This window comes from Arachis stenosperma, chromosome 1 (genome assembly GCF_014773155.1).
Source record: "Arachis stenosperma cultivar V10309 chromosome 1, arast.V10309.gnm1.PFL2, whole genome shotgun sequence".
In the NCBI taxonomy this organism is placed as follows: Eukaryota; Viridiplantae; Streptophyta; class Magnoliopsida; order Fabales; family Fabaceae; genus Arachis; species Arachis stenosperma.
This window is the reverse complement of record NC_080377.1, coordinates 14,332,300-14,358,765: the sequence shown is the minus strand read 5'-3', so window position 1 is coordinate 14,358,765 and position 26,466 is coordinate 14,332,300. Positions and strand designations below refer to the sequence as shown.

Genomic DNA, 26,466 nt, shown 5'->3' with positions numbered 1-26,466 from the left:
TTCATTCAATTTCTTTTGTAATCCAAACAAAAGAAAATTGAGTTTTTCATCCAATTTCACCTCTTACATTTTTTTTCTTTCCAAATTTTACTTATCCAAACACAATATAAGGATAAAATTAAAAATATATATATTTTTAGAATAAAAAATAATGTAATTAAGAGTAATTTATTAAAATAATTAAATAATTATGTACTATAAAATAATTAATATATTAAAGGATAAAATTAATTTTAATTAATGTTAAAAATAAAATTTATTTAAGTTAAATATTAAAAAAATTCAATACATTAGAAATAAAAAGGTATAATATATACTTTATTATATATATATTATGTTCATTTTTTATTTTTTTAAAAGTTTATCTATTAATTATTCTATAAATATTTTATGATGAGTAAAATTTGAATTAGTAAAAAATTTATTCTATTAAAATTTATTTTTAATTTTATTTGATTTGAGAATTTTTCTAAAAATAATGTATCATATTTGTTTCTGATATTTTTATCATATTTAAGTCTCTAACGTTTTGAAATTGTTTTAATTATGTTGTACTATTATTTCTGTTAGCAAATCACTAACGCGAGGACAATATTGAGACGATTTTAAAACATTATAAACTTAAACAGAATGACTTAAATGTTAAGAATAATTGCAAAATTTATTCCAAATATTAAAGATAAAAATAATATTATGATCAATCAGTCTACATGATGACAGAATATATTAGATCAAACTCCTAAGCCAAAAACACTCACGACTTGCTTCATGTATCGCTAGTATTTCAGCATAATTAGAGAAGGTTGCTGCAATCGTCTGTTTTGTAGACCTCCATGATATAGTTGTACCACCATATGTGAACATGTATCCTGTTTGAGATATTTCTTTATGTGGATTAGACAAGTATCCTATATCTGTATATCCAGTTAGTTGTGACTTGGATTCATAGGGATAAAACAATCTCATATCAACAGTTCCATAAGATATCAAAAGATTTGTTTGATTCCATTCTAATATCTTCTGGTTGGAGAGGAAATATACCTTGCTAGTAAATTCACAACAAATGATATATCGGGTCGTGTATTATTAGCAAGATATATTAGCGCTCCAATGACACTAAGATATGGTACTTCAGGACCAAGGATATCTTCATTTTCTTCTTTAGGACGAAATTGGTCCTTTTCCACATCCAAAGACCTTACAGTCATTGGGGTACTTAATGGATATGACTTATTCATATAAAATCTCTTCAAAATCTTTTCTTTGTATGTTGTTTGATGAATAAAGATCCCATTTTTTGTATGCTCGATCTGTAAATCGAGAAAAAATTTAGTCTTTCTAAGATCTTTCGTCTCAAACTCTTCTTTTAGAGCTTTTATAGTTGTTGGAATCTCTTTAAGAGTTCCAATGATATTTAAATCATCAACGTACACAACAATTATAATGAATCCAGATGCAGATTTCTTTATAAAAATACATGGACAGATATCATCATTCTTGAATCCATTTTTTGCCAGATACTTAGTAAGACGATTATACCACATTCGTCCAGATTGCTTTAGACCATATAAAGATCTTTGTAATTTGACTAGGTATAACCCTTGCGAATATTCATTGGATGGTTTAGATATCTTTAGTCCTTAAGTGACTTTTATATAGATATCACGATCTAATGATCCGTATAAGTAGGCTGTTACCACATCCATTAAATGCATATGTAGTTTATGATATGCAGATAAACTAACCAAATAACGCAATATTATTGCATCCACTACATGGGAATATGTTTCTTCATAATCTATACCGGGCCTTTGTGAACAACCTTATGCCACAAGTCGAGCTTTGTAGCGTACAACTTCATTTTTCTCATTTCGTTTTCTCACAAATACCCATTTGTATCCAACAGGTTTTACATCTTCTGATGTACGGACTATAGGTCCAAAGACTTCACATTTTGCAAGTGAGTCTAGTAACTCAGCCTTCATGGAATCTTTTAATTTTGGCCAATCATTTCTTTGTCGACATTTTTTGACTGTTCTTTGCTCAAAATCCTTACTTCATGCATAATATTTAATGCCACATTATATGCAAATATTTTATCAACAATTGTTTTATTTTGGTCTTATTTCTCTCCTGTAAAGTCATAATTTATCAAAATCTCGTCATTTTCACAATTTTTAGGTACCTGAACGTCTTCTGGTGTTAAAATTATATCAAAATTTTAGACAATTGCAGGTGTCTTTACTATGTCTTTTTTAACAGAAATAGTATTTACCTCTTTTCTTTTTCGAGGACTTTTGTCTTTAGAACTGATAGGTCTACCACGCTTCTGACGTGAATTTGTTTCAGTGTCCACTTGTCCAACTGGGACATCAATTTGAATTGGGACATTTTCTACTAGTATATATAATATTTGGTTATCCTCTTTGTATTAAAAAATTTATAAGACAATTCATTTGCTATTCTTTACAAATGTATAATCTTTTGAACTTTTAGTTCACATTGTCGTGATCGATGATCGAAATGTATCAAGAATGATGCATTCTAATTAAGTTCCTTCTCAGGAAGCTTATTCTCTCCCCCTAATATTGAAAATTTTGATTCATCAAAATGACAATCTGCAAATCGGGTTTTAATTACATCTTCAGTTTGTATTTCAAGATACCTCACCATAGAGGGAGAATCATATCCAACATATATCCCTAATTTTTTTTGGGGTCCCATTTTGGTGCGAGAAGGTGGTGTAATGAGAACATATATCGCACACTCGAATATTCTAAAATGGAAAATATTTGGCTGCTGGCCAAAATCTAATTGCATAGGAGAGAACTGATGGTAACTTGTTGGCCTCAAACGAATAAGTGCTGCGGCATGTAAAATAGCATGTCCCCAAACCGAGGTTGAGAGATTTGTTCTCATAAGTAAGGGTCTAACAATTAATTAGAGGCATTTAATAAGTGATTCTGCTGATCCATTTTGTGTGTGAACATGAGCTACTGGATGTTCAATACTTATTCCATTAGCCATGCAATAAGTATCAAAAGTTTGGGAAGTAAATTCACCAGCATTATCAAGACGAATTGCTTTGATTGAATTTTCTAGAAATTGTGCTTTTAATCGCATAATTTGAGCAAATAATATCGCAAACGTCAGGTTGCGAGAAGAAAATAAGCACATATGTGACCATCTCAAAGATGCGTCTATTAGGATCATACAATATCTAAAAGATCCACATGGTGGATGAATAGGTCCACATATATCGCCTTGAATCCTTTCTAGGAGTTTAGGGGACACAAATCCAATCTTTATTGTTGATGGCCTTAAAATTAACTTTTCCTGAGAACATGCACCACAACAAAATTCACTAGATTTAAGAATCTTCTAGTTCTTTAGTGAATGTTCATGGGAGTTTTCAATAATTCTCCGCATCATGGTTGTTCCCAGATAGCCCAATCGATCATGCCAAGTTATGAATTCATTTGGGTTAGTAAACTTCTGGTTTCAATAACATGTGATTCAATTTTACTAATTTTGGTATAATATAACTTATATGAAAATGAGGGTAACTTTTCTAATATAACATTTTTATTTGAATCATGAGTTGTGATACATAAGTACTCATGATTTCTCTCATTCATAATTTTAATATGATATCCATTTTGGCAAATATCTTTGAAACTCAATAAGTTCCTTAAGAGATATAGTAGACAAAAGTACATTATTTATTATGAATTTTGTTTCTTCAGGAAACAAAATTATAGCTCTTCAGGAGCCTTCTATCACATTGCTTGAGCCAATAATAGTATTAACATATTCTTCGTTTGGCACAAGATGGATAAAATATATATTACTTTTGAGAATGGTGTACAAACTTGCATTATCCACAAGGCATACATCTTCATTCACTACTAGAAAATGGATTAATACAGAAAGATTTACAGACAGATTTAGTCTTTATTACAGACGGATATTTGGTTACCGACGAAATTACCGACGGATTTTGTCCCTCTGTAAAAGCCTCGTCGGAAATTATTTACCGACGGATTTTTTTTCGTCGGAAAATTACCGACAAATTTTTACCAGTTATCGACGGATTTTTCCTCTGTAAATTCTCCATCCATTTCCTGAAGGCGACGAACTTTCTGACGGATTTTCTGTCGGTAATTACAGACAGATTTTCCGTCTGTAATTACAGACAGATTTTTTGACGGATTTTTTGTCTGTAATTACAGACGGATTTTCCGACAGATTTTCCGTCTGTAATTTAAACTTTGAAAAATTATCTCACACTCTTATTACAGACAGAAAATCTGCCTGTAAATCCGTCTGTAAGGTAAAATAGAATTTTTTTTATTTTTTCAATTACAAATTAAACTTGTTTTCATACAAAATAAATATAAATTTAATACAAATTTTTATCTAATTTGTATTCGAATATTTATAATATTTCAAAAAATAAACAAATTCATCGTATTATAAAAACATAAACGAAGTATATTGATACATCAACTATAATCCTCAGTGTATTGTCCAACCGTACTAAATTTATCAGCTATCATTCATAACATTGTATTATATGAGAAAAATTACATTATGCAAATCTCTACAAGCCAATCAACTAGTATCCCGTGCATGCTTTGACTAATGTCGTGTTGCTTTATATCTCTTAATGCAATTGGAAAAGGGCTACACTTCTTGCCTGATATTTCAAAGTACTACATGTCAATAAAAGTACACAGCAGTAAAAGGTGATGGGGATTGAAACACGAGCAGAATCAACATTCCTTAACGAGCCACCCTGACACTCCATTCAATCTGCACAGAAGCAATTTTAGGTGCTCATGCTTCTTGCCACCGGTTGTGGGGTACTTCCAGCAGCTTAAAGGGACCATATGAATGAACTAATTTGCCATGAAATAAAACTAGTAAATTAGTTCTCAATTCAAAAGTTGAAAATACAAAAATCTGGCCTTCTATATATTTTAATTCATGGACTTCCAACAAAAATTTTTAGAAGTTACAAAATCAATTTCTAGGATTAGGAATAGGAACAATTCTAATATACAATGCAAGGAGTAATAATTTTCATAGATCCCAACTAAGAGCAATTAAGCTATTTTCAATCAGCCAATAAGCTATACAATGCACTAATAGAAATGGGGCAACTCACTTCAGAGGAATTTAACAAAAGAATAAGGAGAGAACAAGAATATCACTTTCATATAATATATATAGAGAGAAAGAGAGAAGAGCGAGAGAGACAGACCAAAAAAAATAAACGTAGAAAGAACAAAGAAGCACTGTGAAATATATCTTAAAATAATAAATGAATCAGAAAGAATATATTCAACTACCTTCTGATGTAAGCCAGCCATTCTAAAGGGTTCTCCCTTGTTCATTAGATTTGGGAACTCATTAAGTCTTCAATGCTAAAGTGAAAAAAACAAAAACAAGGTACTTACCATTGCCGCACACATACACATACATTCTCTTTTTGACAAACATCACCCAGTTCTGTTTTTCCTTTCTGCTATTGAAGTATTGATACATGAAATAGAAAACTTAGATTAACTAGCCCGATTAAAGTATTAAACCATTAGGAACGATCCATATAAAATACCAATAATAAAAGATGACAGTTAATAACTATCCAAGTTAGGCTTACACAGTATAAGGCGAAAGTGACTATTTTGCAACCGGTTTTGGTTGTGCGATTTCCTTCTCAGTGGCTGAAGGAACATGGCTATCATACAACTAAATGTATAACATCCCATGCCAAGTCAGCAAGCTTCTAGCTTAATGCTACGTTTATATCTTCTTTAAGTCTCACATCTTGTGTTAATCAATACGAGATGCGAGCAATAAATTTACATGGTCATCCATCTCTCTGTCAATTAAAGCATGTCGATTTCTCTGGATAAAAAATATGGCTACCTGCATGGTCAATTCAGCATAAAATCATGTTAAAATAGATTTCATATTTGTGTCTCTTACATCAGATGGCGGAGAAATTACTGCCTACTGAGCCTCTTTACCATGCCAAGTAAGTTACCAACTACGATTGAGCCTATGGAATCATAAATAGCATTTCCAGTGATATTCACTGCAATCAATGAATATTTAGTTAAATTTATTAAAGAATTTTCCTTTAAAAAAATTTCATATTTCTGTTGATAAGATATTAATAAATGAGTGGTGGGGTGGCTTATCTACTTGGTTCATCACTGAATAACGGTGGTATTGTCGTACTAGTTTGGATAATTCGGAGTCTTTGTGTAAGCCTGGCATGTAGAGTTTGTGTAACCGAACCTGCATAATGGCATCTGTTAGTACTTACTAGTTCACAATTGCTAGAATCAGTACAAAAAAAACTTCAAAAAAAAAAACAAAAGATTAAAATTCCTTATAAATGTTCCAACCCCCCAATCCTCACCTACAACTGATCAAGTCGGGAATGGACTTCACCATCACTCAATAACCCAATGAGATGCAATGTGCTATTGGCAAAACTTTCCTGTATGTACTTGAAGTCTTCTCCTTCATAAATTTTTCTAAATTCAAGAGCAAGGTCCACAAGCTTGGCACTAGAATAAACAATAAACACCACAAAATCTCAATCCTCAGACAAGTTAGGAGAACATTTTAAGAAGAAAGGCTAAGGATTAAGGAGTACACACATCTGAAAATTCTAAATGAACCAATTATTTAAGAATACAGAATTCCAAATCAAAGTAATATACAAAGTTCAATTGTTTTCAAGAAACAAGAACATTTAACAAATCAGTAGAAAGTAGAAACCTTATGACTTCTGTAGCTAATTTATGACTTCTAATGACTTCTACCAATTAGCTACAAAAGTTAGAAAGAATTGGTATTTAGTTAGTAAATGAACAAAAACATAACAGAAAGGAATCTAAAGTCAGAAAGCAGAAGGCCATAAACTATAGAACAATAAAGGAGCACAAAAGCAACCTGATATCTTTGGCAATCACTATATCGCCATCTGCAGCTCCAAGATGTCGCAGAACTACCTCCTCAAGACGACCATCTCTATATGCATGCTGTAATTGAGACATAAAACACAATTAGGATGCTTTCAATTTTTAAAAGATGCCTTTTACTCACCAATCAAGCATCAATTTTAACATGGTTGTAAAAGCAGTACCTTTTCAACTATTTTGAGTTCAAAAATTTGCATTCATGTACCAATTTCATGTAATAATATTTCAAATCTAACTAATCAGAAAACAACCTAAAAATCCTATTTTGAACATTTCTCAGCTATTCTGAATCAAGACCTAATCTAATCCTATTTTAACAACCTAAAAATCTACTAATCAGAAAACAAATTTAACCTGATCGCTTGCCCCTCACAACTCTCGCCAGGTTAAACGAAGGGAATCTTGTGAAGGCTTTCGACAAAACGTCGTCATTCACCTCATTCCCTATGTCGCCGCAGAACAAGTGATGGTCGTTCTCCGGACACTCGGCTAGCGAGGGATCCTCCCACATCTGCCCAGCGGCACGACGGGGAACTGCCTTCCGCTTCGCGTCGGTCTTGTGGTCGACGTCGCTGCTGGCTATGGCGGCCTTCACGCTCTCGAGAGCCTCCGAGGTGATGGTCTGGACGTCGCGCTGGAAGAGTTGCTGAGCGTTGCGCTGGAATTGGTGGTGGTGTGACAGTGGAGAAGGATAACTGTATGTGGCAGCAGCGGGGGTGGGGCGTAAGGCGGTTGTTGAAGGTGGAAGGGGGTGGGAAAGTAAGAGGGATCGGAGGAGTAGGTGATTTGAGACGAGGAGGATGAAGATGAGGAAGGGTTTGCCATGGAATTCCATCGATCTGGATATTTGGGATCGAAATTAGGATTTGTTATTTCAGACACATGTTAGAAGTTCAGTGTTTATTTTCTTTGATTTGTGTGTTGGAAATGGGGCTCGGCAATGGAAGGTTTAGCTTATTCCAATATTCAACGGAAAATTTTAAATTACAGATGAATTTTTCGTCCGAAATAATTTCATAAAATGCAACATTTTTGTTCATTTAATTACAGACGGATTTTTCGTCTGTAATTATTTCCATCAAAAAATTAATTTTTCTGACAGAATTATCGACGAATTCTCTTTTTCGTCTGTAATTTATGCTAATTTATTTTTTTATTTTCGACAAAAAATTCTTCTAAAATTCCGTCTGTATTTTCGTGGGATAAATCTGTCGAATAATAACTAATTTTCTAGTAGTGATTATATATCCTTGCCATTTTCTTCAAAGACAAATAATAATAATAAAACAAGTAGTAGTACATGCACAGTCAAATTGAATTCTTGATTGGAATTATTTTTTTAAGAAGTATAATATATACTAAAAATTTTATTATTATTATATTGGTACATTCAGTAATTTTAAAATTTATAAATATTTTATTATACATCATACTTGAAATTCAGATGCTTAACAATTATTTATTTACATGAATACTCACATATTAGACTATTTCATCATTGATCAAATTACCAATATTTTCTTCAGGATCCTCAAAGAAATCAGATATATCATAATGAGTGATAAAATTTTCAGCATCATTTAAAACGAAATTCGTCTCCTTTTCTTTGTTGTCCTTTTTCAAATATGCTTGATAAAGATAGATTAGGTGCCTTGAGGTACGACAGGTACGCAACCAATGGCATTTTCCAACACAACGAAAATATTTATCCTCTGTTGATTTATTTTGCCCAGTATTTCTTTATTTATCCCACTTCTGGTGAGATCATTTCTTGTGAACATAATTCTTCTTCCTTTCATAATTTTTCTTGTCACCAAAACCTTGCCATTTACCTCTTTTGGAGTAATGATTTGCCGCATTTGCTTCAGGAAATGGGGCGGCGTGCTTCATGATTTTTTAAGAGCAACTCATTGTTGCGTTCAGCAATAAGAAGGCAGGAAATTAACTCAAAATATTTTTTAAATCATTTTTCTCGAAACTGCTGTTGTAGGAGCACATTCGAGGCATTGAAGGTCGAGAAAATTTTCTCTAACATATCATTATCAGTTATCTTTTTTCCACATAATTCCATTCGTGATGTGATTCGAAACATTGCTGAATTATATTCATTTATGGATTTAAAATCCTGTAGATGCAAGTGCGTCTATTCATATCGGACTTGAGGAAGTATCACCGTCTTTTGATGATTATACTTTTCTTCAAGGTTTTTCCATAGATCTGTAGGATCTTTTAATGTGAGATATTCATTTTTCAATCATTCGACAAGATGAATACGAAGGAAAATCATGGCTTTAGTTTTATTCTTCTGGGATGCATTATTTTCAGCTTTAATGATATCTCCAAGATCCATTGAATCAAAATAGATTTAAGCATCTAGTATCCATGATAAATAGTTATTTTCAGATATATATCAAGTACATTAAATTCAAGATGAGAGAGTTTCGACATAATAAAAATTTATTACTTGGTCTTCCTAAAATTTGATCAGAGTCTCATGCTGATCATGCTGATCGTGTTATAAAATAAATAAAAAAGATGTACTAAATATAAAATAAAGATGTATAAATATAAGACCTTAGTATTAATATAATTAACTTAATAAAATTATTTATATATTTATATTCAGTAAAGAGAGAAAGAAAAACTATTAATAATATATAAAAAGAGAAGAGTATTTTTATTGCTTCTATGTATATTCCTTTTATATCAATTCATGCCTATTTATAGACTTACAAAAACATTGTCTTTTAATTTTATTAATTTCAATCTATTTTAAAAAAATAAATTCCCATCTTAAAAAAAATAAACCGTCCATTAAATAGATCCACATCATTACACTTATCTCAACAATTTTGTTATTTTCATCATTTTTCCAACCACGATTCACCAGGAAGCAATCAAACTTTCTAGATTGGAATAATCAAACTATTCATAACAAAATAATTAAGTTTTTCCACCGTCGCATAATTAAATTTTTTTAAAATTTATTCTTAATTACGTATTTATTTATTTTAAATATTATCTCCATAAACTTTTTCTGCAAAAAATAAATTACATGATTTAAATTTCTTCCTCAAATAGTAATATCTTTGTTTTTTTTATTAAAAGTTAAATAATTGACATATTAAAATATAACAAGTTTAATTAAATTATTTATGATAGAAGAGAACAATATACTTATATATTAATATTTTGATATAAAATTTTATAATATTTTTTTATATATAATGTTGACAGATGACATAAATTAATAATTAATAGATAGATAATATACCTATGGATATTTTATATATATATGATTTATAATTTATTTATATAAATTTATTGATTATATTAATATTATTTGAGTCCATTTATGAATTTTCGATAAGGGCAAAAAACCATAATAAGCCAACTGACTACAAAAATTACGTAAATAAGCCAAAGCAAAAATCGTTTCAGCAATAAGCCAGATCGTATTTTTATATAATTCGAACCAGGTTGGTTCGAACTGTATTTGTGAGTAAATCGAACTAGGTTAGTTCGAATTAGTTGTTTTGGGTTGCTAATAAATCGAACCAGCTTGGTTCGAATTAAGAATGAATGTAATTCGAACTAGGTTGGTTCGAATTATAGAGAGAGACGCTTCTGGTGTAATTCGAACCAGGCTGGTTCGAATTACACAAATCATAGTTCGAACCAGACCGGTTCGAATTAGTTTGAGACTGAGCTGTATATATATGGTTCCAAACGTGAGTTAGTCTCATTAGAGGGAGTAAGATGGCTAGTGAGGAGAGTTTTGTGGTTTTGGTGCACCACAGAGGATCTGTTAATAGAAAAACTCGTTCCGGAGTAAAGTTCACAGATAAGAATCCTCTATGTATTATCGTAACTTCTACGACGAGTTATGATGACCTTGTTAGCGCTGTACTAATGAAGCTCGGTCTGGAAGGTGCGAAGCGAGTAAAGAAGTTTTTCTATCGCATTCCAGTGACGGTGCTACAGAATACCATGAAGTATGATTGCTTCACGATTAATAATGATGTGGACTTGCAAGTAATGTTTCTTTGTCGGCGGCAGTTTCCGGAGGTGAGGACACCAGAGTTGTTGGCACGGCTGGTTGATGTGGTATCCAGCTCCGGCGGTTCGAACCGGAATACGAACACTATAGCGAATCCAGAAGGTTCTAGTTCCCGGCCTGTCGTTGCTTCCTCCTCCGTCCCTGTGTACGAACCAGTGGTCTAACCTGTGGCCTCCCCGTCTTTTGCTGTTGACCTCAATGGCACAGAAGGCGAGGAGGTAGTCGAAAGGGAAAATTTGCCGAACGCTTTAGTGGGAGTTGCACCTGTTGGCGTTGGAGACGGTTTTTTGGGTGATGAAGAGGATGATGACGTCGAGCCGGATATGATTGACGATGACAGCGCTGATGATATTGGAGCGAATAGGCCTGCATTGGCGGTAGGTGGTTCTAGCTCTGGCACACAGCAGTATCCACCACATTTTTCCTCGTTGGACTTGGACGCCATGAGACATGAGGGGGTTTCAGGGCACGCTGTTGGATTCGGAGCTAGAGATGCGGAAGGGGCTGCCGGTCTGACAGAGTTCCAGGTTGGTCAGCAATTCCCGGATAAAGATGAGGCCCTTTTAAGTGTGAAGACTTACAGTATCCGACGAGGGATACAGTACAAGGTGGTGGAGTCCGATCACCGCTGGTATGTGGGCAAGTGTTCCGAGTTTGGGAATGGGTGCACATGGTTGATTCGACTGAGTCTCCGGAAGCGCAAGGGCATTTGGGAGGTCAAACAGTACAATGGACCTCACACTTGCCTGGCCACATCCATCTCGAGTGACCACAGGAGTTTGGATTATCATGTGATTTCAGCGTTCATTATGCCAATGGTAAGGGCTGATGCATCCGTTAGCATAAAGGTGCTCCTGAACGCCACGGCAGCGCACTTTGGTTTTAGGCCGACTTACCGGAGGGTTTGGATGGCGAAGCAGAAATCTATTGCCCTCATCTACGGTGACTGGGATGAGTCCTACAACGACCTGCCTAGGTGGGTGTTGGGTGTCCAGCTGACGATGCCTGGTAGTGTTGCGGTTCTTAAGACGAGCCCGTTTCGAGTTGGAGGACAGGTGGACGAGTCTCAAGCGTACTTCCACAGACTTTTCTGGACTTTCCCGCCGTGCATCGAGGCATTCCGTCATTGCAAGCCGCTAGTCAGCATTGACGTTACACATCTGTATGGGAAGTATGGGGGAACGTTGCTCATCGCGATTGCACAGGACGGGAACTCCAACATTCTACCTGTTGCATTCGCACTAGTAGAGGGTGAGAATGCGGAGTCCTGGACATTCTTTCTCTCGCACCTTCGCCAGCACGTGACCCCGCAGCCCGGTCTGCTGGTTATATCGGACAGGCACAACGGCATCAAGGCTGCGCTTGAGGCCCCTGACGGCGGTTGGTTACCTCCATCTGCGGTGCATTCTGCATACGACACGTAGCGGCTAATTTTGCCCTTACCTTCAAGGGCAAAGACGCTAGGAGGCTCCTAGTGAACGCGGCGTATGCGAAGACCGAAGTTGAATTTGATTACTGGTTTGATATTCTGCGATCTGAAGATCCGGCGATGTGTGAGTGGGCGAACCGGATTGATTACTCGTTGTGGACTCAGCATCATGATGAGGGGCGGAAATTCGGTCACATGACGACGAACATCTCCGAGTGTGTGAACTCTATCCTCAAGGGGGTCAGAAATCTCCCTGTAGCATCCCTGGTGAAGGCAACATATGGTAGGCTTGTGGAACTCTTTGTTCGCAAGGGGAGAGAGGCTGAGGCCCAGATGGGAACAGGACAACAATTCAGTCAGCATTTGGTGAAGTGTATTGAAGCCAACTTGAAGACGGCCAGGTGCTTCACGGTGACGCTGTATGACCGGGATAACTCCGAGTTCACTGTAGCAGAGACCACTCCGACTGGTTCTTTCTCCTTGGGTACTTACAGAGTATCACTTGCCTCTCGGACATGTGACTGCGGGTACTTCTAGGCTCTTCATTTCCCGTGTCAGCACGCACTTGCATGCTGTGCATACTCACGGGTCACCTGGACCTCTTACGTTCACAGCGTCTATCAGATTAGCTCGGTTTTCAGTGTGTATCGGATGGGATTCACACCTCCGATCCCAGAGGGCTTCTGGCCACCTTACGACGGGCCCACGGTGATTCCAGACCCAGACAAGAGGCGTGCGAGAGAGGATCGTCCTAGATCCACTAGGATACGGACGAATATGGACGAGGCAGATCCGAATCGGCCAAAGAGGTGCGGCCTTTGTCGCCAACCCGGACACACACGACGTAGTTGCCCACAGGTTGGAGGATCGTCTCAGACAGGCCGCCATTAGTGCGCATGTTGTTAGTGTTAGTATTATTTACTGAAAAGTTTTCATGTTAGATGCAATGTTTGTGCATGTATGTAACTAGTTGATCTTTATACATTGTACTTTGATTGTTGCGAGTAGTAATGAATATGTCTTCTTTCATTATGAGTACAGCTACATGTTCCGTAGATGCAAAATTTAATAAGTAAAAATAAACACTAAACTGTTTCATGATTCATTGATTCTAAATAGTCAATGTCCCACAACACAAATAACAAAAAACATAGGTGAAAAGACTATAACATAACAAGTAAAGTACATATCACTATCATACATGATTGAACTTTAGGGAACAAAATACATGAAACGTGAATCATCTAAACAGATGCGAGCCAGTACCACAGCGACGGGCTACCCGTGCCCTCTGACCTCGACGGATAAACGGCTCCTCATCCTCGATGTCATCCCCATCCTCCTGTGGGGCAGGCTGTGTTGGTGGCGCAACATGCAGGGGTGCCGCCGAAAGCCCTGCGACAGACTCTGATGCAGCGGTGAAGGCGGATGGAGGAGTACCTCCGAGACAGAACTGGTGACCAGTAGATGAGGATGGAGGCTCATTCAGATCAACATCTAACGGGGCCTGTGTGCCTGAGGTCTGACCACCATTGCGGGGAGTCACGTCCCCCTGCATGATGGCGGTGATCTCGTCTAGGAAGCGTGGACTCCCAAAGTCCCCAACAAGCGTGTCTGACCCAATAAAGTCTGACCACTGTGATCCCGAGATGCGCCAAGGTGTACCCCCCTGCTCAGGCTGGTCATCGGCTGGCACACCAACGAAGTAATCTCCAAGAGGGCCTGATCCAAGTACAGCGTCACCTGTGTCAGCCCCGTCACCCATCCCTGTACCATACCACTCATCTGCATGCCCCTCATCGTGTGTGCTAGTACCAGCAGCTGCAGCAGCCCCTGAACCACCCCCGCCAACATGCCCATGCTGATCGTCGTCGTCGTCCCTAGGGGTGGAAACAGGCCAGGCCAGGCCAGGCTTTACTCTTAACAGGCCAGGCCTGTAATAGAATATATTGGCCTTAGCCTGGCCTGTAGCCTGGTATAGGCTTTTTAATGAGTACTGAGCCTGGCCTGTTGTTAAATCTGGCCTGGCCTGAAGCCTGTCAATAGGCCTATTTTTTTAATAATAATTAAATTTAAGATATAATTTAATTTTTAAAATTATAAAATATAAAATAATAAATTTATGAATAATATTGATACAAAATACACATATATAATTAAAGAGACAAATGGCTGAGTAGATAAAGGTATTATTATAACATAGAAGACCCAAGTTCAAATCCTTCTAATAGCATTTTTACTAGTATAATAAAATTCTCTATATATATTTGCAGGCTCAGGCCGGCCTGACAGGCCCAACATGCTATTTCAAAAGGCTAGGCCTGGCCTTTTAAAGAATATAGGCTTTTTTAATAGCCTGAACCTGGGCCTATTTCTTATCAGGCCAGGCTAGGTCAGGCCAAACACAGGCCAGGCTGTAGGCCCCTGGCAGGCCGCCTGGCCTATTTCCACCCCTAGTCGTCCCCATGGTCAGCACGCCCCCTCGCCCTACCTCCCTGGCCTCGTCGTCCGCCTCTAGCGGGACCGGCGTCGTAATCATCGTGCACAGCATGATCAGGTCACCTCCACTCACGCTGGCTCCGCCGTGTCCCCACACCCATCCTCCTCTCAACCCTGCGCCTGTCCGGCACGTCCTCAAAACGATCCATGTCAGGAACTCGCCCCGGACCCCGCTGTGAGGCCTCAACTGGAATCGGAACTGCTCTAGGATCCCCCAACTGCATCTCCGGAGACAAGAACCTCTTCCCATGTTGACTCCACCAATCAAGGAACGCATGCGACGGTCCGGGATCGGCAACAACGTCGAACCTCAGCACACAGTCCTGACGAGAGTTCCAAAGGAGATGCCACTTCTGCAACGTAGACGGGAACCATCGATTGCCGCCTCTCCCGTCCTTGGACATCAAAAAGTCAATGTTCAGGGCGGGATGCGGAGGGGCCTGTACCCTTCCAAACTGCGGAAGAACACGATCTATCTGATGCCACTCTATCACAGCAAAGTAGATCAGCGCGGTCACAGAGCGCCACAACGCCATATGCCGAGGCTCCAAAACCTCTGGATGCACAACCTGAAGTACGTCGGGGCTACTGTACGGCATCCATATAAACTGCAAAAGGAACTCACCCTTGTCAGGGCAACTGTAGCACACAACTAGAAAAGCTTGATTCTAAAAGGACACTTGTTAACTAGCATACTCACCTCCCTGTCCTGTAACCGGTCTATCCTGAGCCTCCACATCTGCACTCTAGGACCCTTCTCGCTTCCGGAAGGGGTGTAACCTGACCATCTGCACCATACACATGTGTTACATCTACTGAAATATGTGTTCAGATTATGCAATAGAATATTAATGAATAAGCAGTTATGTATGTCAAATTGAAATAGATAAGGCCTAGTATAGTACCTCGAGGCCAACGGCCAGCTCAACTCCTCATATCCTGCAGGCCTAAACCGAGGAAAGCGCCAAAAGATCCAAGACTGAAGTAGCTGAAGCGGGCCCGCTAACTTGACGACATGTCTGTTCGCCACTCGGCACATGCACCGGTACAACCAAGCCAGTGCGGCAGAACCCCAGCTGTAGGTACCCAGCTCCTCCAGCCTCGCTACGTACGGAAGTCATCTGATGTGAATCCGGTTCCCTGACTTGTCCGCAAACAGCTGCGTGCCCAACAACATCATGATGTACGCATGGGCATATCGGCGCACAATCTCATCATCTGCATCCTCAAGGCACTCACCGAAAGTCTCCTGAAACCAGCTGCAGTTCACTGCGTACTTCTGAACCTGACTGGGAGGAGGTATAACTCCGAGCAACTCCTGGAACCAGACCCAGGCTGGACGGCCACCATCGATGTATATATGGAACTCTGACAAGCACCCGCTCACGTAACGGCCGTCCACTGGCAAACCCAGCTGGTATGCCACGTCCTGGAGTGTGATCGTGCACTCTCCGAACGGCATATGGAACGTGTGCGTCTCGGGACGCCATCGCTCCACGAATGCACTGACAAGGGCCTCGTCTAGCCGGAACCATCGATCGTTCAGCCTTGCAAGATGGTATAGACCTGCCATCTGCAAGTACGGAACGTATCTGTCATCAAGTCGCATGCCCTGCTGCCGCCGCATGCTCCTAATGCATCGCTGGGGCTGCGCACAAAATGAACCGCATAGTTAGAACCAGCTTAAAAACCAACCACAACCGTAAGCAGCACGATAAATCATCAATAAACCATTCTGCTAAATAAAACCGCATAACATTACATGAAAGATAAGCAACTGGAAAACAAATCTATAGACCGCACAACTAAACCGCTAACATAAACCAGCCTAACGAGATCCACTAACAAGAAACAGCTTAACTAAACCGATTTACGTAAAAGAGCTAGGGTAAAACAACTACCATCAAACAAGTCAAACAAATCACCAACATAAAACCACTAACGAAAACCACCTACCCTAAACCACTAACATAAACCGCTTGCATAAACCACTCGCAAAAACCGCTAACATAAACCACCAACATAAACCACCAACAGAAACCACTAACTTAAACCACTAGCATAAACCACTAACTTAAACCGCTAACTTAAACCACTAACATAAACCACCTACATAAACCACTAACATAAACCACTAACATAAACCACCATCTAACCCACATGCAAAACCACTAAGGCACAAATACCGCTAGAATCAAAAATATTTCCGTACTAACCTCCTCGTTGATGACTCCGGCTATATGAGCGACTCCGTTCAAGCGATATAACCGTGCCGGATCGTCCCCCATGAGCAGAGTATTCCGTTCAGCTCTTCCTCGGAGAGAATCTGGGTCGTTTTCTCTGAGATTTTGTGGGGTAGGGGGGAGGAATAATAGTTCGAATGAGGGTGATTAGAACTCCTTATATAGCCGAATCACCCCTAATTCGAACCACCTTGGTTCGAATTATGAAGGAGTGCTCCAAGGGTAATTCGAACCAGCTTGGTTCGAATTACATGCGTTGCACACTTGGCTATAGTTCGAACTAGCCTAGTTCGAATTACATGGGATTGTAGTTCGAACCACCTTGGTTCGAATTACATTGAAAGCTCCACTTCCTTAATTCGAACCATCCTGGTTCGATTTATTCATGTTTGTAGTTCGAACCACCCTGGTTCGAATTACATAAAAATAGCGTCTGGCTTATTGCTGAAACGATTTTCAGTTTGGCGTATTTACGTTACACCATTCTTGATGTGGCTTATTAAGGTTTTTTGCCCTTTTGATAACCCGAATTTGAATTTTACAAATAAATAAATTCGATTATTAATAAGTTAAATTATAAATCAAATTTAATTTTCATCTGTCAAACTTAAATTTGAGTGACTCAACTCAGTTCACTTTTTGCCGTAATTATATAAGACTAGTAATGATAATCTAGTTATATATTAATTCAATCCATTTACAATTATTATTTCATTTGTCACTTAAAAAAATTCTAGGTTTAACAATTTTTTTTGCTGAATTAATTAAATTTTTACTTTCATTTTATTACTAATTTATGATGCTTAATTAGTTCATTTCTGTTTTTTTAAGGTGTGATTTTAAAAAAATATATATAATTATATTTTTAAAAGGCATTCCAAAGCAATAAATTAAAGAACTCAAATCATAAGAGTCTAATATATTAGTCCAATCCGTATCAAATTTGCATGTTACTGTTTGGCTAATATAAAACCTACAATTCACCTAAAAAAAAACATTAATTTTATGTGTCCAAAAATTTAATAAAAATTCTAGACAATTAATACTTTATCTTTTTTTTTTCCACTAAAACGATTGGTTCTCTAATATTTTCCAAAACTTAATTCATTCAAAACTATTCAAACAAACTAATTATTTTATTTTATATTCTTTCATTATTGCTGAAAAAATTAAGTAAATATTAAAGATAATAAATATAATATTACATACATAAAATTAAAAATACTGAGATAGATAAAATATTTTTGAATTTTTGTCAGTCTACCGTTACCATTCTCATAATAAATACATTAATTAATTAACGCCCATCCCTAAACACAGACAGATTATGAGATCATCTACTCTATCCACAAAATTGTCCAGTAAAGACTAAAGAGGACCTTTTAAGCCATCGTATGAGTGGCTTGCTTCGTACAAATAGATTATATACAGTAGATTATTAAAAAGAGCAATTAATTAATACCATTTGTCATGAGCAGCTGATTCATTTATGAATGAGTACGTAGTTGGGGAGAACGAAGTTGGAAAGAATAAACTGAGGTACGATGGAATCATTTACACACCTAGGGAGAAATTAACTTGAGTGGCTAGGCCCATGAATTATCAAAAGCAGCAGAAGTGATAGCGTGAGAGAACTCCTGAAAATTGATGCGGCCATCACCATCGGTGTCAGCCTCCCGGATCATGCCGGTGAGCTCGTCGGCGGTGAGGGCATGGCCGAGGCGGGCCATGGAGTGAGCAAGCTCGGCCGCCGTGATGAAACCATTGCCATCGCGGTCGAACATCTTGAAGAGCTGGCGCAACTGCTCTTCTGTGTAGGGGGACTTAGCCGGGAGGATTTCAGGGGCTACGAGGGCGACGAACTCAGAGAACTCGATGAGGCCGTTGTTGTTGGTGTCGGCCTTGTTGATGAAGGCCTCCAGCTGGTCCCCGCTGGGCTTTAGCCCCAGCGACCTCAGAAGGGAGCTCAGCTCCAGCTGTGTCAGGCTTCCGTCGTTGTTCCTATCGAACGAACGGAATATCTCCCTCAACTCTGCGATATGCTCCTCGTCCAAATTCGTTGCTTGATGCTTCATGTTGCCGCTCATTCTGCAATTAATTTCCACCTGTGCCTTTCTATCTATCTATCTATCAATCAATCAATCAAATCAATGATAAATTAATGGTCTTTCTTTTCTCTGTCTACTTTTTTATTAATTAGTTTGAGGATGCAAATTAAAACTAACTAGTCATGACTAGATCAAATCATCCAATTCCAACAGGCAAGGACGGGATGGGATCGGAGATCAAAGCAAGTGCTTAGATGCAATGCGAGGTGATGTGATGGGATGTGCTTGTTCTCTCTCTTCCCTCCCCGGCCATATCCTTCTCCGACGGCGTCTCCGAACTCCCAGGTATGTTCACCCAAATGTCGGATCTGTAGGTATTGTTTGAATCTTCCAAACAAACACTTTACACATGATTTTACCATCTATCGCGTCAAAATTCGTAGTTAACAATTTTTGTTTGGTATAAATTTGTACCTAATTAGCAAGGAGATGAACACTATTATAAAAAATTAAAAACCAATTTATTGCATATCAAAAATCAATTATTAAATTAATTATTTATATAATATATAAAAATATAATATATTAAAAAATATAAAATAATACATATATTTATATATAAATATATTATGACTTATAATCTAGACATAAGTTTTAATTTTTTTAAGGTATTTATATATAAGATAATTTTTAAATAAATTATAACAATATTGTCATAATATTTTAATGATATTAAAATATAAATTAATATTTTAAATTTATTTTAAAAATACATATTAAAAATAATATTAGACAGATTCATACTTGATAATATTTAAATATATCTAAATATATAAAAAAATATTTTTTATTTTTTATTAATATACAATTATACACGCAAAAAATATATATCAAACAAATATTGATTGAGGGTCGTATCTAATAGCACGACTAAATGAAATATCCATATACTTTAAAAATTGTGGCTCATTTTTAACTTGCATAGTTACATATAATATAATATTTTTATATAAAAATATAGTTGATTCGTTAAATAGTTTGACTAAATTATTTAATATAATATATTTTTACGTAATTACATCTACTATTTGTCAGAATCGTTTAAAACCATCGAAGTTGGACGTAAATTGGGAGAAAAATTGGGCACAGTGTTGGAGGTAGGTAAATTTCAGATGTGAAGCAGAGAAACTAGGATTGTGAAGACCAAAATTAATATTGATGCCGCCAGGCAAATGAGAGATTAGTTAATAGTGGCAGGACCTAATAAAAAGGAGGTAGAAGTGGCACTGCGCTATGAGAGACTTGGAAAGTTCTGTACCTATTGCACAAAATTGGGGCACGAGGTGAAAAACTGCCATGATTTGTTGAAGGACACAGAGAGTGATATGGTAAAAGAGGATGACATTGGCGAATGGGTTAAAGTCAGCCAAGTGGGAACGCGAATCTACTCTGAAGGAGAAAGAGCATTCAACAACTCAATCCAAAACTAGAATAAGGCCACTTAACGTAAGAAAAAATCGGTCTTAAACTGCTTATTGGAAGAATTTGCAGGGATGTTAATGCAAGAAGGGAAACAAAGTTTGAAATCACAAGACACTGGTAATAGGGCAGCACCTGAGTCACTTCAATCAGCCAATTCTAGAACAGAATGCATAGAGGTTATCATAGCTGGTCAGTCCAATACCAAGGAGGATGAAGGGCAGCTTATGTAATTTACTATTGGGCAGTGTCTCACCACAGAGAAAGGTAGGAAGTGAAAAAGGTTAGCAAGACAAGGTGCTGCAGAGTCAGATACTAAAAGTGAACCCAAAAAAAGGTTGATGAGTGGTATAGCTGAAGGATCTACAAAGAAAGTAAGAATAGAGGATGAAAATGCAGTTGAAGAGATGGTGGAGGATGCCAGCCTACAAATGGCACCCAAGGCGCCATGAGAACTATAGTTTGGAATTGTCGGGGTTTGGGGAGACCTTTGACAATTCACACCTTAAAAGGGATCTGTAAATCCCACTCCCCCGAGATTGTGTTTATAAGTGAAACAAAGAACCAATCTCGACAGGTGGAAGCAAAACTTCGGGTATGCGGCTATGAAAACTGGCATATTGTTAACCCGGCAGGAGTGGCAGGAGGATTTGTGCTAGCTTGGAAGGACAACATTAGTGTTCAAATTATTAGCAGTGGAGAATTCTTTGTGGCAGCCGAAATTAAGGAAGTCGAAAGCAGTGAGGTATGGGCGTTCATTGGTGTCCATTTGAGTTGTTCGGAACAAATTCGATCCTTACAGTTTGAGGAGCTTACAACAATGAGCCAACACCTGGAAGGAAAAGTGGTAATAGCAGGCGATTTTAATGCTATAACAAGCCAAGCGAAAAAGGAGGGTGGAGGCAAAAAATCAGCAACCACCATTGCAACATTCACTAATTTTATTGACAGTAACGAATTAGTGGATATTGGAATGGTGGGGCACCCTTTCACGTGGACAAATCGAAGACAAGGAGAGGATTTGGTGAAGGAGAGGCTTGACCGATATTTAGTTGGGATGGAATGGAAGTTGAAGTTTCCGAATGCAGTGGTGCACAGGCTCACAGAGTCAGGCTCGGATCATGCTCCACTTTTGATGGAAACCGAACCTCAATCCTGGCATAGTAAAAAGCGGTTTAAATACCAGGAATGTTGGTGTGGAGAAGAGGATGTCAAGAGAATTGTCAGTGAAGTGTGGAGAATGGAAGTTGTAGGCTCAACTATGTTCTCCTTGGCCCAAAAGTTGAAAGTTTGTAGACATAGACTAGTTCAATGGCAGAAAACTCACAAAGCAAACTCTCGAAAAGAAATTGAGGACCTTCAAGCTAAACTAGAGGAGTTGCGGGTGGCTGGAATCAATGGGGGAGAGGAGGTTACCAGTTTGGAGAAGAAGTTAGAGCTGGCATATTTGAAAGAAGAGAGCTATTGGCGAGAAAAATCTAGAGTCAAGTGGCTAAAAGAAGGAGATCAGAACACTAGATTCTTTCACCAGAAATTTCAATCAAGGATGCGAAGGAACAGAATTTGGAGATTAGTGGGGAGGGACAATGAGATTGCATCGAAACCGGAGGATATTGCAAAGATAGCTGAAGACTACTTTTGTGATATTTTTACTTCTTCTTGTTCGGTTGATCCGAATCCATACTTAGAGGATTTGGAGCCAAAGGTTACAACTTCCATGAACCGTAGGCTCCAAAGGCCAGTAACTATGGACGAGGTCAAAAGAGCTACATTTAGTGTTCACGCTCAGAGTGCTCCTGGTGATGACGGGTTTACAGCTAAGTTTTTTCACTTTTTCTGGGATATAGTTGGAGGTGACGTTTTTAAGGCAATAAGAAGTTTCTTTCACAGTGGCAGAATTCTAAATAGCTTCAATCATACTCAAATTTGTTTGATTCCAATGGTGCCAGATGCCAATGACATGACTCAGGTACGACCGATCAGCTTGTCTTCAGTTATGTATAAAATTATTTCTAAAGTTATGGTGCATCGATTACAAGGTATTATGACTAAAATTATAAGTCCAAATCAGAGTGCGTTTCTCAAAGGTAGACTCATTTCAGATAATATCCTAATTGCCCACGAATGTATGCACTATTTGAAAAATAAGAGAAGTGGGACAGAGCATGAGATGGCTATTAAACTAGACATGAGCAAGGCTTATGATAGGGTCGAATGGCATTTCTTATGGTATATTATGGATAAGCTGGGCTTTGATGCTAAATGGATTAACTGGACTAAGGAATTGGTAACGACTGTTTCTTACTCTGTCGTTGTGGAAGGTCAATCTTTTGGCTATTTTAGGCCAAATAGGGGCATCCGACAGGGTGACCCCCTATCTCCATATCTCTTTCTTTTTTGTGTAGAAGGCCTTTCCTTCTTACTACACAAGGCAGAGCAAAATAGATTAATTCAAGGAGTTCAAGTTAATCGGAGATGCCAAACAGTTAATCACCTTTTGTTTGCTGATGATTCAATCCTTTTTTGCAAGAGCGCACCTAATACAAGCCAAAGTATTCTAGAATTGCTAGAGATCTATGAGGGTTTCAGTGGGCAAAAAGTCAATCTGAATAAGTCAGCTATCTTTTTCAGCCACAACACACCTCAAAACACAAGACTAGCAATTGCTCAGACACTAAATATTGAACATATCGGAGCACAAGACAAATACTTGGGACTGCCCTCTATAGTTCAAAAATCAAAGAAAGCAACCTTTGGAGCTATCAAGGATAAAGTTCAGAAGAGGATTATGGGTTGGAAAAGAAGTCTACTGTCATCAGGTGGTAGGCACACGCTATTGAGAGCGGTGGGGGAGGCAATTCCTATTTATACACTCTCTTGTTTCAAGCTCCCGGACACGCTGTTGATTGAGATTCATAGCATGCTCTCGCAATTTTGGTGGGGTCAAAAAGGCGCAGAACGAGGAATGGTTTGGATTAAATGGGACACAATGACGAGACCGAAGAAAGATGGCGGGTTGGGGATCAAGGACCTAAGGGCGCAAAATTTGGCTTTATTGGGAAAACAATGTTGGTGTCTAATGAAATACCCTAATTCTACTCTATCAAGAATGCTCAAAGCTAAATATTTTAGATATACAGATTTTCTACATGCAGAAATAGTAAGCGTACCGTCGTGGGGCTGGAGAAGTGTTCTTGAAGGGCGCAAGGTGATCGAGAAAGGCTTGTTATGGAAAATAGGCTCTGGCACTAATGTTCGCATCTTCCATGACCCCTGGCTCCCACCACCAGTGCCCTTTAATGTCCCTCAAAATGCACTCACAATCCCGCCAGATCTGCAAGTGTATTACGTTAGTGCGTTACTAAATCCTGATAGAAGCTGGAATAGAAATCTGATTGAGTCGATTTTTTTAGTTGATATATGCAATAAAATTTTTTCAATCAAACCAACAGAGGAGGAGGATGAAGTTAATTGGTGCTGGACAAAATCTGGTATATATGAAGTTGGGTCAGGATACAAAATTGCTTATGGATTCTTTCATTCTCCTACTTCATTAAGGCCCCAGAACATACACAACATAGTCTGGAATAGCATTTGGGAGTTGAAATTACCACATAAAATTAAGATTTTTCTATGAAAAAGTCTTCATGAAAAGCTTCCAGCGTTGCAACAAGTCCACAGCCGGTTCGCATCCACTCCTGCCACTTGTCCAATATGCATGTTGAAGGCTGAATCAATTTCTCATGCTTTGTTCCAATGCCCCCTATCTTCAATAATATGGAGACTAAGCTTAATAACCCCTGACCTATGGATGAGAGAAAAAGAGACATTTTTCAATTGGTGGCAACGAGTCTTATCCTGGGCAGCGACTCAATTAGACGGTAGACAAAAGACCCTCTTCATAGCGGCGCTGTGTTGGAGCACTTGGAAAGTGAGGAATCGGTGTGTTTTTGAGAAGGTAATAAGTCCGGCACCAGAGATAGTGAAAGAAGCCAGTAATTTAGTGCGTGAACTCGTGAGCCATACCTGATAGATGCTGCTAATTTTCTTTACTCTTACTTTACTCTTCTTTAAACTCTTAGTTTTTCAGTCACAGTTGGTGATAAATGAAAATACCCAATTCTTTTGTACTTCCTTATAGAAACACCTTTATTTTATATTAATAAAATAACATTTATCTTTGAAAAAAAAATCTTCACAACATCTTGGTAAGAAAAGCTAACTTACGTGTAAAGCAACATAGCCCAACAAAAATAGTAAATGAATAAAGCGTAGCAAAAAACAAATTCCCAAAAAAAAAAATACAAAACAAAAGTTAGCTAAAAAAAAAAAATCTTTTTCTCAAATGAATATTTTTGTGTGTGGATAAATTAGTAATAAATTAACATTTTAGTTTTTTGAAAATAGAATTAAGAGAGATTAAATTATATAGAATTGAAAAGATAATAGATTAATTGTCTTTTTATTTTTAAAATATTCTATAATACAAAAATAATATTAAATGAGTAATCTCGTATTTTTTGTATGTATACTTGTTTAACTTTGTATATATATTTTTAGTAGAGTAATTAAAATTTTCTCAGCAAATAATAAAATCATAATTTATGAATGCTAAAAGTTAGTTATTAATATAATTTTTACTAGTATTTTAATAATAAATGTGAATTTAATTTTGTCAACGAGTTATAACTCAAATGACATAATCTCCTCGTCTAGAGGTGACAATGGGTAGGGTAGGGTAGGGTTTGGATCCAACCCTAACCCTACTCGCGGGTTGAAATTTTTATATAAACTCAACCTTATCCTACTCGCGGGTTGAGAATATCCCAACCCTAACTCTACCCGCTCTTAACCCGCAGGTACCCGACTCTACCCGCGGGTTATAAAAAATATACAATATTATTATATAACTTGATGATAATTTAAAATAGAACTGACTTTTATGTAAAAAAAAATTAAATTATCAATTAATAATTTTCTTTCAGTGGTTAAGGATCTTTTGCATTTAGTGAGAGGTCTTTGATTCAACATCCACTTAAAACATATTTTTATATAAGTATATAACATAAACATATATAGAGTGCAGGTTAATCGGGTAGGGTTGAGGCTCAACCCGCACCCTACCCCACCCGCTGCGAATCGGGTTGGCAACCCTACCCGATCGGGTGGGATCGGGTTAGGTACCGCGGGTAGGGTACATATTGCCACCCCTATCCTCGTTCTCACCTAGAAGTGATTTGATGGAGAATATTAGAGTATAATTAAGATAAATTAATATTATTTAACATATCTAAATATTTATTATAAAATATTACGTATTTATTATTTCGATTCTCTTAACACATGAATATTTTTTTATATTGTATCATTTCACGCAACTTAAATAAACACAAATATTTTCTCTGCTGCTCTCAAATTTACTTTGCGCATGGCTGCAAATTTGAGATTCTACGAAAGAACCAAGTATATATATATTGAATCGACTGCCATATGGTGCATGATTAAACTCAAAGTGAGATTATTAAACTCCTCCTAATTACTTCAATGAATTAGTTGGCAAATATGTTCATCAAAGCTCTCGTTGTTCTCAGACTTTTCAACACCTTTCACTCCAAGTTAGAAATGTCGAACTTAATTTTTCTAGTTTGTGAGAGAATGGAGAAAATATGACTGATCCAGCCAATAGAAAGAAAAAGTGACAAAATGA

The 26,466-nt window shown here is 37.5% G+C and overlaps 2 protein-coding genes and 1 pseudogene across 2 annotated transcripts; 1 reads left to right on the top strand and 2 right to left on the bottom strand.

Moving 5' to 3' along the window:
* Positions 1-4,446: 4,446 nt before the first annotated feature.
* On the bottom strand, positions 4,447-7,924 carry LOC130968072 (uncharacterized; annotated as a pseudogene).
* Positions 7,925-10,760: 2,836 nt separating this feature from the next.
* LOC130975844 (uncharacterized) lies at positions 10,761-13,027 on the top strand. Its single transcript, XM_057900574.1, has 3 exons — positions 10,761-11,163; positions 11,269-12,461; positions 12,512-13,027. Exons 1-3 carry the CDS (start codon positions 10,761-10,763, stop codon positions 13,025-13,027), a joined length of 2,112 nt encoding a protein of 703 aa, XP_057756557.1.
* Positions 13,028-18,643: 5,616 nt separating this feature from the next.
* LOC130946095 (probable calcium-binding protein CML17) lies at positions 18,644-19,655 on the bottom strand. Its single transcript, XM_057874778.1, has 2 exons — positions 19,458-19,655; positions 18,644-19,359 (listed from the first exon to the last, which is right to left on the bottom strand). Exon 2 carries the CDS (start codon positions 19,317-19,319, stop codon positions 18,819-18,821), a length of 501 nt encoding a protein of 166 aa, XP_057730761.1. The 5' UTR covers positions 19,320-19,359; positions 19,458-19,655; the 3' UTR covers positions 18,644-18,818.
* Between the last annotated feature and the right edge of the window lie 6,811 nt (positions 19,656-26,466).